The sequence below is a fragment of the Ptychodera flava genome, chromosome 18 (genome assembly GCF_041260155.1).
Source record: "Ptychodera flava strain L36383 chromosome 18, AS_Pfla_20210202, whole genome shotgun sequence".
NCBI classification, from domain to species: domain Eukaryota; kingdom Metazoa; phylum Hemichordata; class Enteropneusta; family Ptychoderidae; genus Ptychodera; species Ptychodera flava.
Window position 1 is genome coordinate 19,601,514 of NC_091945.1, and position 18,589 is coordinate 19,620,102.

General features: G+C 36.4%; 1 protein-coding gene across 1 annotated transcript; it reads left to right on the forward strand.

The window, feature by feature from the left end:
- Window positions 1–34: 34 nt before the first annotated feature.
- Window positions 35–18,260, forward strand: LOC139117090 (uncharacterized). The gene is made up of 8 exons (XM_070679927.1): window positions 35–856; window positions 1,836–1,931; window positions 2,835–2,905; window positions 7,682–7,819; window positions 9,281–9,415; window positions 10,385–10,661; window positions 12,088–12,158; window positions 14,052–18,260. Exons 1-8 carry the CDS (start codon window positions 726–728, stop codon window positions 15,290–15,292), a joined length of 2,160 nt encoding a protein of 719 aa, XP_070536028.1. The 5' UTR covers window positions 35–725; the 3' UTR covers window positions 15,293–18,260.
- Window positions 18,261–18,589: the final 329 nt, after the last annotated feature.

Below are 18,589 nucleotides of genomic sequence, written 5' to 3' on the forward strand. Positions count from 1 at the left end.
TTTAATGGCTTCTGTTTTTGATCAAAATTTTGTGGGAAAAATCTGAAAAAATGGACTGGGTTATATAAAGGCGATGGCTTTGGCACTCAAAGGGTTAATGTAATTTGTGCACGGCACAATTTCAAGTGGTACAACTGTTACTCTGCTCGCATTATTATCTAATTCACACTGACATCCGCTGAAAAAAAAGAATAATTTTATGTCTTCTTGCAATGAATATGTTGGTTTATACGATACGGAAAGAATTGGAGGCGGGTTTCCGGCTATTGTTGCCCAATCTGTGCATGTTGCACTTATGCGCATGTGCAAAATCACGCCCATAATCCTCAAACTTCAAACTTTCTTCAAACTCAGTCGAGGACGGACCACGCCAATCGCTATCGCGCTATGCGCACTCCACAGCGCAGTGACTGAAATGCTTGCCTGTCAACTTACCACTATCATCGCTAATGTTTTCGACTTGTTTATGATAAAAACTGACCTTGTGAGGGTGAACGTACGTCAGTTGAATACCAATGTTGAATACAGTACCAGTCTATGATCTCGCAATCCGATACTGCGATACGCTGCGCCGATACCAACACTAAAGCTTTACCAGCTATGAGGATTTTCCGGATTTTGATAACTTCCACTGTGTAACAATCAAGGTTCGTGCATTTTCTGAGTGTACCTTGGCTACATTGCGTGGCAGCGACGAGATTTGGCAGAATTTGGCCGTCAGCAATATGAACAAGTTCAAGATGTGGTTACTGTTTGACGTGGCTGCCGTGAGCATTTTCCTGTTCATGTCGACTGTCATCGCCGAGGTTGGGGAGGAAGCCACCGGGGCGGCAGGACAGTGCCCATATACAGTCAGGTACTAAACGTACATTCATGAGTCTTGTTTTCATGTCAGGAGTTGAGCTTGAATAGGTTTGAGAACAGTTCACACGCCCCTCAGTGAGTCAGCTATCAGCTGAGCCGATGAACTCCCCAACTTTTGTCATTCAACTCAGTCAAGTGACTTATAATTATAATGGCGTGATCCTTGAAAATGCAAGACAACATTGCCTCATATTACGGAGGTATACACATACCTATCGAACCAAGCACCCGTGAAATATTGCCAATAAAATCCAGTGGAGCTACAATGACCTTCTTTGATATGTTGTAGGCACACCAAAAAGTATGAGAAAAGGGCAACTATTTGTTATGTAATTGTATTACTGATATAGTAGTTTCATTTGTTCGTGAGTTACTTGTAATTCAAGTGAGTTAGTCGGTCGTTGGCATCTACACTATATATCACTACAACGTCGTTTCGAGGACGGTCTCGCCACATATCGAGGTTTTTAGACGTTCAAGAATCATTCAATCAAACTTTTTTTGTTGAGAAAAACGTTTTCCTGAATTTTCCCTACTTGACAAAAAATATACCAAAATTGGAAAAATTAACAAACTAACACTGCTATTTCTTTGCGTTGTTTTCAACTTTGAACTTATCACTTTCTTTCTTTTGCAAAGGGAAAGGTTGCAACAAAAAGAACCCTGACAAGTAAGATTTTCACTGATTTTCCCCCTAAAATGTTAGAGCAAAATTTTACCAATTTTTTAAATTTTTGGTAATATTTTGACAATTTTGGACCAAATGGACATCACTTTTCATTAGCTACAGTTTTTAGTCAAAATTTTGGAAAAAATCTAAAGAAAATTTTCTGGGTAACATTTTGACATTCAATGGGTTAATTAAAATATTGATTACTTGTATACATACTGAGTACATCCTCGTTAAATTGAGGACACTGTAATTCTACAGTATATGCCAGTATTGTATTTTTGGTGATTTTAATTTTCAGTGTGACAAAGTACTATGTCAAGTCTGTACTGGCAAGCCGGGAAGTAACCACGTACACTAGATGTTGGTCATGGACAGCACGCTGCACAAAGAAACGGTACGTATATGCCATAAAAGATGTAGTCAAATGTCTAATCTACCACTTTGCAAAATGTCTGCATCAGAATTTGATCAAAAGAAAAACTAAGCCGAAGGATAATTGTAAAAATAATAAGTGGTTACAAATAAAGACCATTAGACTTCCACTTTTGACTATGTTAAAATATTTATAAAAGCTGCTTTTGGCATTAGGAATTTCATAAAAACCAGGAAAGTTAAAAAAGGATTGGGCCATCTGGACATTTAGCTCCATATATATCTAAACATAATAAGAACAGAAATTGCTTATTCAATGCAACATACAGTGAAGAAAGGGATCGGAAATGAAGAGTTAATTTTCCAGAACAAGTAACTGGAAATACCAAGTTTAGAGTCAAAATTACTTCTACTGCTAAGTCATCACAGCTCGTGCATAGTTTTGTTATGGTTACAATATGTGTAAAGCACTGTTGCTTTTGTAAGCAAACCTGATATTCTATTGTTTTGCACAGTACCAGTGCAACAATAGTGCAACAAAGGAAGGCATTCAGGTAGGTGGGGTGATGTGATGTGATGTAACATACATGCATTTCTGTTGTATTTGTGTAACTTTTGGAAGTCCTTTAAAAATTCATGAATAAATCCTGGGTCTGACACTCAGAGAGTGACATGAAAAGTGAACAAAAAAAAATTATTCTGTTTTTGCAAAGCAGGCAGAGAATGGCTTATCTGTAGTTGATTCTGACTATTTTTAAAAAATTTTCAATCTCAAAAGTTCAACCAAAAATTTTGATCTCAGCCTGCAATTGACGTGTGACATACTTTTTTTGATGAAAAATAATTGCAAATAAATTATTTATGAATGTCGGTGATTTTCTCTCTGTCTTAGTTATGATGTTTTTTCTATCTGAACTTTGTCCAGGACTGAGACGTACATTGTTTATAAGTCAGCATCTATGTTATCTGAAGAGACACACTACAGGCCTTGCCCAGGTAAGTGGATCTCATGCCAAATTCCAATACATGGCATGGGTTTCAAAATTCAGTAAAGATTGCCACCATGTGAAAGTGAGTGTATTTTACAATCATATTGTTTCAGTGACGATGAGTGAAGCCGATTTTGTCATGAATATGACATTGAAATATTTTTAAGGCATAATCACACTCCGTTTTTTTTTTCATATAAATGGATGGTATTTTTTTATTTTATTCCATGAAATTATTGATTACGTTGAAAGTTTAAACATACCAAGTACATAATGTGTCAACACACTCTGTCTGTCTGTGTGTCCTGCATATTTGTTGTCGGTCACTGAAATTAAGTGTGCACTTAAATTCCTGTCGGCATTCAGAGTGTATATTCAAAGATAAGAATATGCGGATAGGCTGAAGACTGCAACACTCTGTACCTAAGTGAAATGAGGAACTAAAGTCCTACACAAAATTGAAGTAATGAAAAAATTGCCAGAAGTGCAGTCCATGTCCTTTCAAATGTTTGTCAGTAACTTTGTAGTTGCTTTAGGGTAGTATGAAAGATCTCGCAAAAAAATAAACTGAAAAAGTTATCAAATAACTTTGAAATCATCAATAAATATTAATTTGAAGGCTGCAAGTATTACACAATACTTCTGCTATAGTACAAGGCCCTTGTTATAACAGGACAGATTAAATCCTCTCAATTTTGGAATTTAATTTACTTTGTATCTACACTGTGGTATTTGTTAACTTTAATTTGCATTGCATATTTTGGTATTTGATGTACACCCTTTGATTGTTCATATCACTTTGACTTTGTTTGTGTACCGTCTATTTACTGTCTGTTCTGTGCTGTTTTGTGTCTGTGTTTACAACTATTGTCTTACAAATTTTGACCTAGTGTTTATTGGATCATGGATTGGTATGATTGCGATTATATCACTGCATAGGGTGTAAAATTAAAGCATTGGCAATTTTTTGTTGTCAACAATTCATGTCTTCTGACTTTGGTTTTTCCTCGAATAGGAGAAATGAGAAGAAAGTGCCAGTAATACCTATTATATGATCAATTTTAACCCTTTGAGTGCCGAGGTTTTTCCCGCCAAAATTTTAGTGCAACATTTTCCCAATTTTTAAGAATTTTTATGTGTTTTTTAAAATAATTTTGGACCAAATGGACATCACATTTCATTGGCTACAGTTTCTTACCAAAATTTTGGCAAAAATGTGATAAAAATTGGCTTGGGTATACTTTATAAAGGCAACAAAAATTGACTTTGGCAATCAAAGGGTCAACGAGGTTTTGTGTACAAAAGGAAACTCATTTTAAATAGCTTTATTTGGAATATATTGGAAGTCTACAGCTTGGTTGTAGACTTATTTTGAAATATATTGGGCATATGAGGTATTCACTGTCTCTCTGTATGTTAACAAAGAAATTGGAAGTTTTTCGTTTCATACAGAGCTGTCACACCAAAAATGGTAGCAACTTTGAATCACAAATACAAACAAATTTGAGGCAATTTACTTTCCTGATCCCATAATTTGTGCTCTTTAACAAGTTTATTCTTGATTATAAAAGAGAATAGTTTGGATTTAATTTCCATGAGCAAAGCACAATCAAGACTGTATAGCTTTCATTTCACACATACCTTGTTTATACCAGCTGACAAGCAATGTAAAGTAGAAGTACATGTATGTGTCTCAGCATGGGTCAATAAAAACCAACACACCATAAAGTAGGTCACAGTTAAGCATACCTTTCAAAACCACTATCCTGTTTTAAAATATGTCAGATGTTGAGATTATGTCTACTACAGTGTATCAAAGTTGTTCAAAACAAATTATTTGTTGAAAAACTTGAATTTCTTTCAGTTTCAACTTTTTGATGCAATAAGGAAACTGAAAACAGACAAGTATGAAAAAGCACTTGTCATGCAAGTACTTTGTTTGCTCGGAATTTGGGACATACCGGTATATTGCACTGAATGAGATCAACATGCTCAGTCAAAAAAAATGGTGCATGCCCTACAGTGAATGTATACAATAACAACTGCACAGGGCATTAAAATTCAACCCATGGTTTCTGTCTTTGAATCAGTGAATGGTGTATGGTGAGAGTATATTTTGTATGCAGGCATGGTCACTTGAACTTACTGTGTAATCTGACTTAAGAACTCTTTACGAGAAACCGTTTGAATGGCCACTGAACTTTGTGTTGCAATGTTCACCTCCCATTTGCCAGATGTAGATGCCCTACAAGCTGTGTTTCACTTGAGTTAACATGAGTTGTATGTTTGTACATTTGTACATCTGTCTGAGAGTGTATGGTACGTTGTGTATGGTGTGTGTGAGTGTGTCTGTCTGTCAGTGGTGGAAGCAAGGAACTGAGGATTTTTAGTCCCCACGGACACCGTCCGGGGGGACTTATAGGTTTGGTCATGTCCGTGCATGTGTGCGTGCGTCCGTGCGTGCGTGCGTGCGTGCGTGCGTCCGTCCGTCCGTCCGTTCACGCAGATATCTCAGAGATGCCTGGAGCTATTTCATTCAAACTTGGTACAAGGATTACTTCATATGTCATACAGATGCACGTCGATTTGTTTTGTGATACGATCCAATATGGCTGCCAGGCGGCCATTTTATTGCGATTTTTTCATGTACAGAGCCATAACTCAGGCATGTTTCAACTGATTTTATTCGAAGTTGGTACAAGGACATTGATCAATGTCATAGATATGCACGTCAATTTTTTTTGTGATACGATCCAATATGGCCGCTGTGCGGCCATTTTGTTACAATTTTTTCATGTACAGAGCCATTACTCAGGCATGTTTCAACAGATTTTATTCAAAGTTGGTACAAGGACATTGACCAATGTCATAGCTATACACATCAATTTGTTTTGTGATACGATCCAATATGGCCACTGTGCAGCCATTTTATTACGAGTTTTTCATGTACAGAGCCATAACTCAGGCATATCTCAACCGATTTTATTCAAACTTGGTACAACGACATTGACCTATGTCATACACATGCACATTGATTTGTTTTGTGATATTATCCAAATTGGCCACCGTGTTGCCATTTTATTACGTTTTTTTATGTCCATAACCATAACTCAGACATGTATCAAGTGAATTTATTCAAAGTTGGGACAAGGAGATTGACCAATGTCATACATATGCACATTAATTTGTTTTGTGATACGATCCAATAGGCTGCTGTGCGGCCATTTTGTTATGATTTTTTCATGTACAAGCCATAACTCAGGCATATCTCAACCAATTTTAATCAAATTTGCTACAAGGACATTGACCTATGTCATACATATGCACATTTATTTGTTTTGTGATACGATCCAATATGGCCACCGTGTGGCCATTTTATTACGATTTTTTCATGTCCTGAACTACAACTCAGACATGTATCAAGCAAATTTATTCAAAAGTATTTTTATCACAGACCTAATGAAGAGGACTCTATCCTTTCTGAGGACCTGTAATCAAAGTACCCATTAACAAGTGGGGACTGTGTCATCAACGATGACTTGTTTTCTTATTGTATGCTGTGAGTCTTTGTTTTAACCCTATTGCTACTGTGGTTTGACCCAATCCCATTGCTTTCCATGGTAAAGTTGGACCTCTAGAGAAGGAATGGGGGTGCAAGGGTTAAGGGAGCATATTTTGCTCAACTTGGCTTTTCTGCAAAGATTAATTCAAGTTACAGGAATATGTTAACCCAAGATTAAAATATTGGTAGAGTTCACCGTTGAGCATGACAAGCAGTCTCAAGGACATATAAAAAAAGTGTTTCCCATAACGTGCTTCTGAAAATTATAGTAGATTTGGACGAAATTATTTCTTTTTTCTTTTTGTTGGCTAAGACCCATAAAATACAGTAAAATTAAGAGAAATTACTCGAAAACTTTTGAAAATGCAAAAAATATGTAGGGTCACAGGGGTTTTCCAGAGTGCTTGGGTTACTGAAAACACGGATTTTATTTATTTGGCCAAAATGGGATGAGAAAGAAGTGTAAACTTATGGAATATTTATGCGAATCACCCTATTTCCTGGCTTCTTTTTTCCCCATTTTCAGCATTTCATTTCATTTTGAATAGAGTCCTTTCAATTTTGTCTATCATAATTTTAATTGCAGTTTTAAAGTGTCAGTGTTTCAATTCCAGCCATTTAAAAATGAGAACGGATACTGCATAATAAAAAAGTGTTTTTCTACATAGGGCCAGTTAAAGAAAATTCTTTGTTTGCCGTCCTTGGATTTTTGAAAAACCTACCAGCCAGCCAGGGAAAAGAACAAACACAGACAAAAAACACAAGTGTATTAACATAAGCTCAATTGATTTCTTTTGGAAAATAATATTTCATTTGTAAATTTGTAATACTAATAGTGTTAACATTGTGTTTGTTTTCTTAATTTTCTCTGAAAACCTACCAGCATGGGGACGGCAAACAAAAAAAAATTACTTAAAGCGCCTAAACTCTAGTTTCAATGAGATGTTAAATTTCATATAGTACAACCAAGTTTTTGACCAAATTAATCATTTTCATTAATACCAAAATTGAGGTTTTCTACCAAAAATATGTACCCCTTCAGTCTTTGAATAAACATTTGCTACCATGCTAAAATTTAGATTCTCTACATTTTCAAAATATCTGGCATGATGAGGGAGTTTTCAAATCATCTTTAATAGGAAATATTGCTTTGAAAAAAGTGTTTGATTCAGTGCAATGGGACCTTTATCTGTTATTGGGCACAACATTTTTGTTTTTCAGATGTCACAACACCATGTCCGCTGAATAACTGTACAAACCATTGTGGAAAGTGTGAGAAAGAGAACACAAAAAGCTGTGACCATGCGACAGACTTGTGTCGATGTAAACCAGGATGGATTGGCAGATCATGCAATGAAAGTAAGCAATTACCATTCTTTCATTCAACCACTTTGTTTTCACAACATGTTTGATAATCTATGCTCTGCAAACACTGTTTCAGACTTTTTACCACTTTAATCTGTTGACTGCAGTAACTGTGAAAATGCAACTTCGTATGAGTCATAATTTTTCCTTCCTCTTCACTTTTCAACAAAATCTTTGATTGACATCGATTGACTTGAAAATAATGTAAAGTTCAGTTGCTGTTTTACCATAGCACTTTGGATATGTCTTGCATGTTGACGCCAACATTCAGAAATTTATTCATCTCCTCTGAATATACTTAAGAAACTACCTTTTTTTTCAAAAAAGCTTTTATTGTGTAAAAATTTAGACTCTATTCCACTGAATGACTCATTGGCAGACTGTCCATGTAAATTTAATAGTATGTAATGTAAACATAAAAGGAACATAAAATAATTGCTCAGTTTTACATGACCTCAAATGACCTTGTACCTTGATACTTGATATTTCTGATCTAGTTGAAGGTCAGTGCCGGGAAATTGATATACCCTGGTGCGCCAGTGAGATTCCACATTCTGAAATTGTCAAGAAGGCTTAACCCTTGAGCTCCAAATCAATTTTTGTCGCTTTTATAAAATCTTCCCCAGTCAATTTTTTCCAGAGTTTTGCCAAAATTTTGATTAAAAAATGTAGCCAAAGAAATGTGATGTCTACTCGGTCCAAAATTTTAAAAAATTACTGAAAATTCATAAAAATTTGTTTAATATTGCACTAAAATTTTGGTGGGAAAAAATTACAGCACTCAAGGGTTTAAAGGGACAGTAGCTATAACTTTTGATGAGTTTTTCACTGTTTATATTTTGTATATCAATTGCAAGTTCTTGATCTACTCCCCAAAGCATGTTGAAAACCCACTATTTAGGTTGTCAAGACAATGGCTATATGTGGAAAGTACTGTTATTGTGTACATTTCAATTCTAATTTGGACAGAAATTCACTTGTCAGCTACCGGTATAATAACGCAGTATACACATGTACAGACTCTGTTGGCAAGCTGAATATGTTGTGTCTCAACATGCTTTGAGGTGTAGAATGAAACCCTGAAATTGACAATAATAACAAATACAGCGAAAAAAGCATCAAAAGTTACAGCTACTAGCCGTTAAATCTTTAAAGTCATTGAAATGTTTACTCAAATTTTTGAATGAAAAGGTGGCCGTGTTTTTGCTGAAAAATAAACAAGAAATGTTTAATAATGACCGATATCATATCTGTTTTAAAAACAAGACTGGAAGGTCGTGCAAAAGGTATGTGTGGGTGATTTTGTAACCTTGAGCATTTAAGCCATGGGAATGAATCAGAGTATGTTGTGATGATTTTCTGAATGATGAAAACAGAATTGAAAATTTCTATGTAGGCCATGACACGTAAATCACCTATTGAGCAAACATTTTTTCCTTTTTCTTCCATTATCAGCCTGTGATCCTGGTTACTATGGCAATGGCTGCGTAAATCAATGTGCTTGCAATGTTAACACCACTATTTCCTGTGACCCGGTCGATGGCACTTGTAACTGTCAGTCAGGATGGATGCAACCCCATTGTCACACAGGTCTGTCTCCACTCCCCTTTTGCCCTCCCAATGTGTGTCCTTCATGACAATACCAAGAAATTACTAGTCACCGTAGACACTGTATGTGTGGGTGTACTGGAATGAGACAGTATCTTTCCTAGATCCTGTTCTAAACTTTCTCAGTGAAGTCATGTCTCTCACGTCAACTGTTGTAGATTGAATTGCCAAACAACAGCAGGATGTTGTGACATTGCATTTTTTAAAGATGGTACAAATTTTGACATCAGTATACAAAAGTCCCCGAGAAGTGATAGTTCAGGTCAGCTCGACTTACCACCGTTACCTATCAGTTATGCTACGCAAGCTGTGTAAATTTTAATAATTAGAGAGCCATGTGTCTCACAACATCTATGGGTATTAATTTCCTTTGTAAATGGCTGAAAATCACATGATACCATTTCCATCCATTGAAAACACATGTATCATCCCAGGCTTTGAAGTGTATCAATTGCACAATGCCATTCTATATTTCCTAATAATTGTGATGATGTATACTTGGTATTTAATAATATAGATACATTACTGGCACATAACATTGTAGCTACACACAGAATCATTTAATATGATGGACTGAGATGATTTAGTTGAAGTTTTCAAAGAATCCACAAATATTTTATGTTACCCAAATTATGTAAAACAGCAACAAGACAATGTTACTCATTATTAGACTTTGTGGATTTTACTTTGCAACCAGTCAAAAATCTATCTGAACACACCATCCTGTCCTGCTGCCAAAATTTCAATTTTTCATCGAAACATATACATCAATTTTAGACTGATAAATCCAAGGTCAAGGTCAACTGTTCAAGGTGACACTTGTTTTCTGAATATGCATTGTGTTGCACACAATGCTAACCAAATGAGTGTGTACCAATTTGTATCACCGTAATGATAAATTACGAAAAAACTTCAAAATCACTTTCATTTTTCCGGTTTTTTTTTTCCCAGAACGCTCAACTGAGCCATATATTCCTGTAACCACAACACCATTGATTAGCCTAACAGAAGAACCAGTGACGCCCCCTCTGTACACTACAAACCAAACTTCAGAACCTCCGACTCCGTTACTTGTGGGTAGAGGTGAGACCGGAATGAGCTACGGTGATCCAGGAGTCATGGCTGGGATCATCATCATCATACTACTTGTGGTCTCTGCCACTATCGTTGTCACTGCCCTCTTAGTGTACAGATATAAACGTCGTAGACATAATGAAAACAAGGAAAAGTGAGTAAAATATATTAAATATCACTGGTCTCAGGAGGATATGAGATGTACATTTAATTTTTGTCTGACGGCCACGCTTAGTTTTTTGTCAATGTTGATTAGAAGGCCAGTAGCTGTAACTTTTCTATGATTTTCCCACTATTTTTGTTTTGTATGTCATTTGCAAGTTCTTGTTTTACTTCCCAAAGACTGTTGAAACACCTACTATTTAGCTTGTTAAAACAGCATTTATATGTATAAATGGCACTACTATTGTTTACATTTGAATTCTTGTCTGGACCAGAATTCACTTGTCAACAATAACAGCATGCAGTCTCCGCATTTACTGGCTTAGTTGACGTACTGAATACGGTTTATCTCAACATACCAGTAGTTTAGGGAATGAAACAATAAACTGTTGTTGATATTAAAACAAAAAAAAAGGTGAAAAAAATTGCCATAAGTCATAGTTTCGGCTCCTTTAATATACACAGAGTAGGCACTTTCATAATTATATGAAAACTTTGATTTTAGATTCTTCTATATGATGCATGCTCTGGGAGCCGAGACTGGTCTTACAACTTTCTCTTTGACTGGTTCATTTCTTGATAGTTCTTTTCCAAGCCTGGTCTTTGACTTTTGTACAACTGGCATGTGAATCTTATAACCAGTGTGATATCATATATTCTGATGTACTGCTGATCAGCCTTGTCGCTGTGGTGTACGTGACAAAATACCGAAATCTCTGTTAACAGTTGTCCATAAATCATCCACAAATACGTTGGTTTCAATACTAGGTTTCAATTCACCAACAAAAGCATACACATTGCGAATCAAATTATGAGCACAACCTAAGTGTTGGTTATAACAATTACTGAACTTATCTACTGCTTCAACTCTTTGGCTGTTTTAAATGTAGGCAGCATTTTGTTGTTTACATTCCAAGTTGTCAATGCATGCATGTACTGTATGTGATTGTGATGTGTTTATTATAATTTGAACAAGATGATTTGCCACAAAAGAGGGGGGGGGGGGGGAAAAAAAAAAAAAAAAAAAAAAAAAAACTGTTGCAATTCATCATTTGCACTTGACATCAAGCTATCAGTACACTGGAAATTTTGAGCACAAAATGTATTGCAAGTGTTCCTGAATTGTACAGGATGCACATTTTCTGCAGGGCTGTCAGTTAGTGAAATGCCTGTAGAACAATTTATTTATTTATTTATTTATTTGAATCAGGCTCTAGGCCCATAGAAAAATACCATAAAATAAAGAAAAAATAACAGAAACACACAAAAATCAACTATACAGGAAACAATACACATACATAAAATGTTGGCCTATATATATTTTACTGTATTAATTCCTTTTCACTTGCTGCAGTTTTATCCATCTTTTGAGGTAGTTTGCCATACACATATACATGTATCTGTTTGGTTATTTACAGACATGGCGGGGTGCCTGATGAAGTTGAAATGACCACTACAAGATTGAGAAGTGAAAGTACTGAATATCAAGGTAATTTATTAAGATGTATAACACCTTGGTTGTATTTGATCCATATTTCAGTGTATAGAGAACATGAAAATACTGGAATCGCTAAGAAGTGACACTGCTCAAACACAGGTCCTTCCAACATCTGGTTGGCTGATATTTGCAGTTTTACATGTTTGCAGGAACTCAAGCTATCATAGCCTGCTTTTCAAAAGCCTTTTGATATGCTAAGATGCCTAAATCTCTGCAGTTATGCAGATAAAGGTCCCTTTGAAGATCTAACATTTGTAGCATTGTGTACTTCATTAAAAGTAATTGCTATGAGTCTCATTAAGGTAGTATGCACCTCAAAAGTGAAAGACTGAACTTTTGTTCGAATTTTCCTCAATGAAACTATGAACCATTCTCTTGCCAAATCAAGAATAAAAATCAAGGGTCACCGTGCATATTGTAGTTTATTGCTAGAGAAAGAAATTACTTGACATTTACTGATAGTTGGAATTCAAAATGGCTGCCTGCCCTGTGTTAACTGTATTAGGAAAAATAAAATTTTCAAAAATGAAAGATGGTGAAATTTTTCTTACTACAAGAGCTTCAAAGTGAACCCACAATAAGTTGTAGATCAGAAAAGAATGATAAAAATTTGAGAGTCTGAATATCTGTCCTTGAAGTGCATTCTAACATTCAAATTTTCACACTATAGTCTGTTGACTCCTGTTTGATTTTGTGCAACAATTGACATATTGAAAAAGTCAGTATTCAGCTTGTCAAAACAGCTTTTGTGCAGTACATGTACATGTACAATGAAGGCCAATTGTACCTTAGGACAAGTTTATTCATGTGAATGGATCTAGGTACTCTGCATTTAGACAGACTGTTTGATAATGATAAATGCTGCTTATTGTAACATACTTTCCAGGGCTTAGTTAATATTTGTAGTTCAGACACCCATCACTCAGATTTCAGGTCTTGCAAGCTGATTCTCTTAACTCAAGGAAAATTGAATCATCTGCTTGCTATGCATAACGTTGAAGGAGCAACTCAATTTGTGAACTTTTTCTGAACATTGTGAAATACGGGCCGGTAAATCTGGACAGATTGGCCAACTTAATTAAGGTAGAATGCAAAGTGAAAGACTTTAAATTTTGCTCAAACTTTCCTACGTGTAACTTTCGACCATTCCCTTACCAAAGCAAGAATAAGAAGTCAAGGGGCACCGTGCAAACTTTGATACTAGAGAGGCAAATTACTCAAGATTTCCCAATATTTGAAATTCAAAATGGCCACATTCCCTGTTTTAACTATATGGGAAAAACTAAAATTTAAGATTTTCAAAAAATTTATATGGTGAAAACTTTTCTTTCACCAAGAGCTTAAAAATGAACCACCACAAGTGGTAGATCAGACAAGAATTGATGAAATTTGAAAGCCTGAATGTCCTGGAGGTGCGTTTTACCTTGATTGCTAGTCATACAAAATAGTCTGGGAAAAATTTTTCGCAAAATATAGTCCTGAAAAGTTACACCACACATCAGATGTTAGTCGCAAATAAATAAATTAGTGGTCTGTGTTCAGCTAAACATGTCAGGAAATGTTTTTATCACAAGTTAGTGCTTTCATCAACATGAAAAAGGTGTACAGTGTATCTGAACAATGAATGTCACCGTTGAAACAAACATGTCAGATTTTCTGAATTGCCATGAGCAAGAGCTTTATTTGCTCATTAATAATTAATATTGTTTGATGAAAGGCACTTTCTGATTGGCCCAGTTTGGCCAGTGCCTGAACTGAACGTTTAGTTCAGTAAATGCCAGCGAAATCAACCGTGTTCCCATGGCAGTATCACAATCGAGGAGCTTGTTGCTGGTTTACGATTATGTTACTCATGTTACTCTGTTCTGTTACTCTGTCCTACAGATATAGCAGACAATGTGTACAGCGATGTGTTGCCAAAAGAGAACAGCTACACAGACATCTCCATGCAAAGATCAGCGAGTCAAGCCAGCCTCGGCCAGGACCTCGACGACAAAGCGCAAAAACCGAGAGGCAATGTTTATGTGGATATGGAGAGCAACGATGAAGACAGTGTCGCAGCCATGCATGACACACCGAGTGCTGATAAGCAGGACATTTACCAGGTCCCCCCATCAGCTTTGAGGTCAACGGAGCCGGTGGAATACACTGGTATGGACTCAGGGAGTGGAAACGGGGTGTATCAGAACTTGAGCTCATCTCTGAGAGATGTGCCTAGCGATGACACCGTGTACCAAACTCCGAGATCTCCATACTTGGACACAAGCGGGGATACTCATTTGTATCAAACTCCGAAGTCCCCTCAGCAAGAAAGCTCTGATGCAGGTCACATTTATAAAACTCCACGGTCTCCGTTGCTAGACGCAAGCAGTGACGATCACACATACCAAACGCCACGGTCGCCATTTTTAGACACAAGTGGCAACGATACATACCAAATTCCACCATCAAGAGTCTCAGACGCGAGTGTCAGCAATTCTGTGTATCAAACTCCACGATCTCCTGTCTTAGACTCAGGTAGCAGCAACCATTTGTACCAAACGCCAAGAACTCCTTCAAAACAGGAACCATACATGGACATGACTGTCGGAGACCACACATACCAGACTCCCAGGTCACCGGAGGAGGTCGATACCACGGAAACGGATGAACAGTATTCACCAATGAAAAGTCAACACAAGAAACCCCAGAGTTACGCCAGCCTGTACACGACACCGCGACCCATTCCAGCGTATTCGGACGTCGATCAGCTGGACGCAAAACACAACGGCGATAACGATGACAAATCAAACCCTTCCACTGCTGATGAAGATGAGTTGTACAGTAAAGTGGACAGGACAGGCAGGTCGTACAGAGGTAAAGACCGCTCACCTGAAAAGCATTACGCCAGCCTGGACAATCTGGCCAATGGCTCTTCTGACGACAGTATGTATGATCAGGTAGCTCACCTAGCGAGCAATGGTTATCGCGATAACAGCAACCATGATGACAGAGAGGCAATGGATGATGATGGTGAAAGTGGGCAGACCTACGATAGACTTAACCGAACTGGGATACCGTCTAAGCGTACCGGTGCCAAACGAAAGATTCGGTACGCCCATGTTGCAGACAATGACAAAGAATGAACTCCAGCAAAAGAGGATGAATTTTTATCACAAATAAAAATCGATCAAAGCTGATGACAATTGTGATCAAGGTACACAAGGTACATCTCAAACACTGTGACATATGTAATGTGATCTGTACACCATATTTTTCCTGTCCACATTTCGTAGCTTCTTCGAGGCAATTTTTAAAGTCAAACTGCCTGAGTCGTTTGAGGCATTGAAAATGTATAAGGAGTTCGTTATTTCACAGCCAGCATGAAGTTAACAAATGTTTTAATTTCGTCACCACTCATTTTAATGTATGAAAGATGTGGTTAAATCGTAATGTTCAAGTTTTATTGCCCATGGTAGACCAGCATGTCAGGCTTGTTTTTATATAAATCTGACTACCATAGTTTTCTAATAATTGTATTATTTAGTATTCCCATTACATTGGGCCTGAATTTGTGCTAGAAATTATGCATTTTACGATACAGGGAATATATGACGTTTTGAATCTTAGTGAGTGTAGGCCCTCCCCAAATCGGGAATACCAAAGCAATTCGAAGTCATACTGTAAAACAACCGTTTTAAAACCAGCATTGTATCAATTGTATTTGAAATAGCATTGCTGTACTGTATAACTTTTTTTAAAATCCCAGCATTAACGTTTTTTGGAGACCATCATATTTGTGAACTGAAGAAAATGGTTTGCTCACAAGTCAGTTTAACCCTTTTGCCCTCCGTATCCAATGGGAAAGTCCAACTTTTCCATAGAAAACAATAGAGACATACCAAAATTTGATGGGGAAAGGGTTACTCTCCCCTACTGCCATTTTGCATCAGCCATGTTTATGATAATGTGAACCAGGATAGGCTAGCAACTTATCGAAAAGCTTTATAATTTTAAAAAGAGTGTCGAGAACTGATAGTATGAAATTTATTTGTTATTTAATTACTTTATCAGAAGACATTTTTGTCAACATTCCAATGTTGTTGCAATTATTTTCTACTTTATTTCAAGCAAAGAAAGCTCCATTTTGTCATACAGAATCATATTTTTGTATCACATGATGTTACTCCCTGGTTTGTCAAAATGCCTTCTTTGCAATAGCACAGACTCTGCTTGATGGTGTTCATGATGAGAAACAAAAAACTTACAGTACATGTTTGTTGCCATATTGACCTCTGTAGCTTCAACAGATCCAGTTTTATCTGTTCAGATTGTGTGTGAAATATACTGTAAAAGTCATTCACTTACGATTTTAAAACCCCACTAATTACCGAAAACATGACTGGGTTTTGTTTTTAACTGAAACAGAATACCCCATTTTATCAGATAATGTGTGCTTGCAGATGCACATGAATCAGTGGCATTCAGAGCACAAATCCGCAACTTTTGATAAAGTTTTCGTAGTTTTCATCATAGAAATGCTAGAAAATACGTCAAACATCACAGCTAATAGAGCTTTCAAAGAAACTTTCTGCTTGAAGGTCGTGGAACATGACCACATATAGCATAAACTTTGATAATCATGTTGGTGTAAAATTTACAGTGTTTTGTGGCCAGCCTGAGCACAGACTGCACTGTACTGGCGTGGTGTTTTGTGTGTGAAAACCTAATTTGAATGTGCTCACCAAACTCAAAGTTTCCAATGAAAGGTAAAAAGAGACATGAGAGGCTTGTGTTTTTATCTTTGTTTTGTTTAATTTACTGATTTGATCATTGAATTCTACTGAATACTTGTATATTGACATGAACTTGCACATGTAAGTTACAATGTATGTACCCAATGCAGATCAAGTGTCCAAGTGTTTCTATGGTAATTACAATCCTGCAGAAATCATTCACCTACAATGTAAAACCCCACTAATTACCTAGTTTTCTGAACATACGCCATTACAGTCCCCATAACTGTACATCTCTCAATTTTATATTTCAGTGTTTTTTTCCCTCCGAATATCAACTTTGTGTACATTTCTTGGTCCTCTCCTCACAGCATGTGGAATACCCCCTATTTAACTTGTCAACAGAATGAACAGGGTACATGTACATGTATGTTGACATTGCCAAAATAGGTATTATCTCATGCTATCAGGAGAAGTCCAAGAAAATTGGATGGATTCATGGAACAAAAATATTGAAAAGGGATACTTGGAATAAAATATTGAAAAGAGTGTTAAGAATTCACTGGGGCTTTTTTAAGTTTGACTGAAATGGTGATGAATAGTTTTAGCATGCTACAATCGTATCAGTTTTCATACGGTGCTAACTCTAAGAGTGAAAATTGCTTTTACATTGGTGCTGGTCACCACGTTTTGACATTTAGAATTCAACCTGCCCATTTTATAGAAAAAAACTGCATGAATGAATTGCCAGAATTAATGTTCTTTTTTCTTGTAACTGTGTGTGACATTAGATGAGTCATTTGATTTTTTTCCCTCTGTCAATGGTTTAAGTAAACTGCAAGTTTATAAGGTACACAGACTGATATTATACCTGCTGGTCAGATTAGCTCTTTATATTTAGGGTACTATCATAATTTTGATATTTTATCATAATGTAGTTGAATCAACTTTTCATTGGTATTACATATTTATCTTGCATTTATTCCAAAATCTCCAGTGTTGTGCAATAGATACTATGTGGTATTTTTCTTAGAGTATGGTACAATTACATGATGCAGCCACCACAACATGGATTAATATAAACTCATGTTTATGATGAATTTGTACAAAGTGTAGGATAAAGTTTTCTGATATCATTAGTGAGGCACTGCATGTCTTCTGAAATCAAGTACAATATTAAAATGGCATTAGAAAATCCCAATTTACTGTTTTTATATATGACAGTGTATCGAATGAAATTGCTTGCTTTTTTATGGATGTTTTATTTGTACTTCTTATAGCTTAAAATAAAATTGTCAGAATTGTGCCTTGGAAATATTTCTTCTATTTGTGTATTTCTGCAAGTTCAAAAATAAAGTGCTTGGTTTTTTTACACGAAGATGTCTCATACTTGAATGTTTACATACTTCTTATAATTAGAGAGTTTGAGTATGTCATCGAGTTTTGCAACATCATTGTCCATGGATGCGTCATGCTCTCTGTTGTACAATGCCAGGCAGATTGTCAAGAGGTCAGAAGGTTCACTCTAGCAGGTTTTATACCTCTTTACCTGTGAGCCAACATTACCAGACAGTGGTACAAAGGCTTGAAATTGAAACGGAACTGTACTAAAAGATACCTACAGGAGCTTGCTTTTAGTCCTTGCTTTGACAGATTCTCAGTCTGGCTGACATAGTGCCTACGTGCTGAAAAGGAAAAGATGTTGAA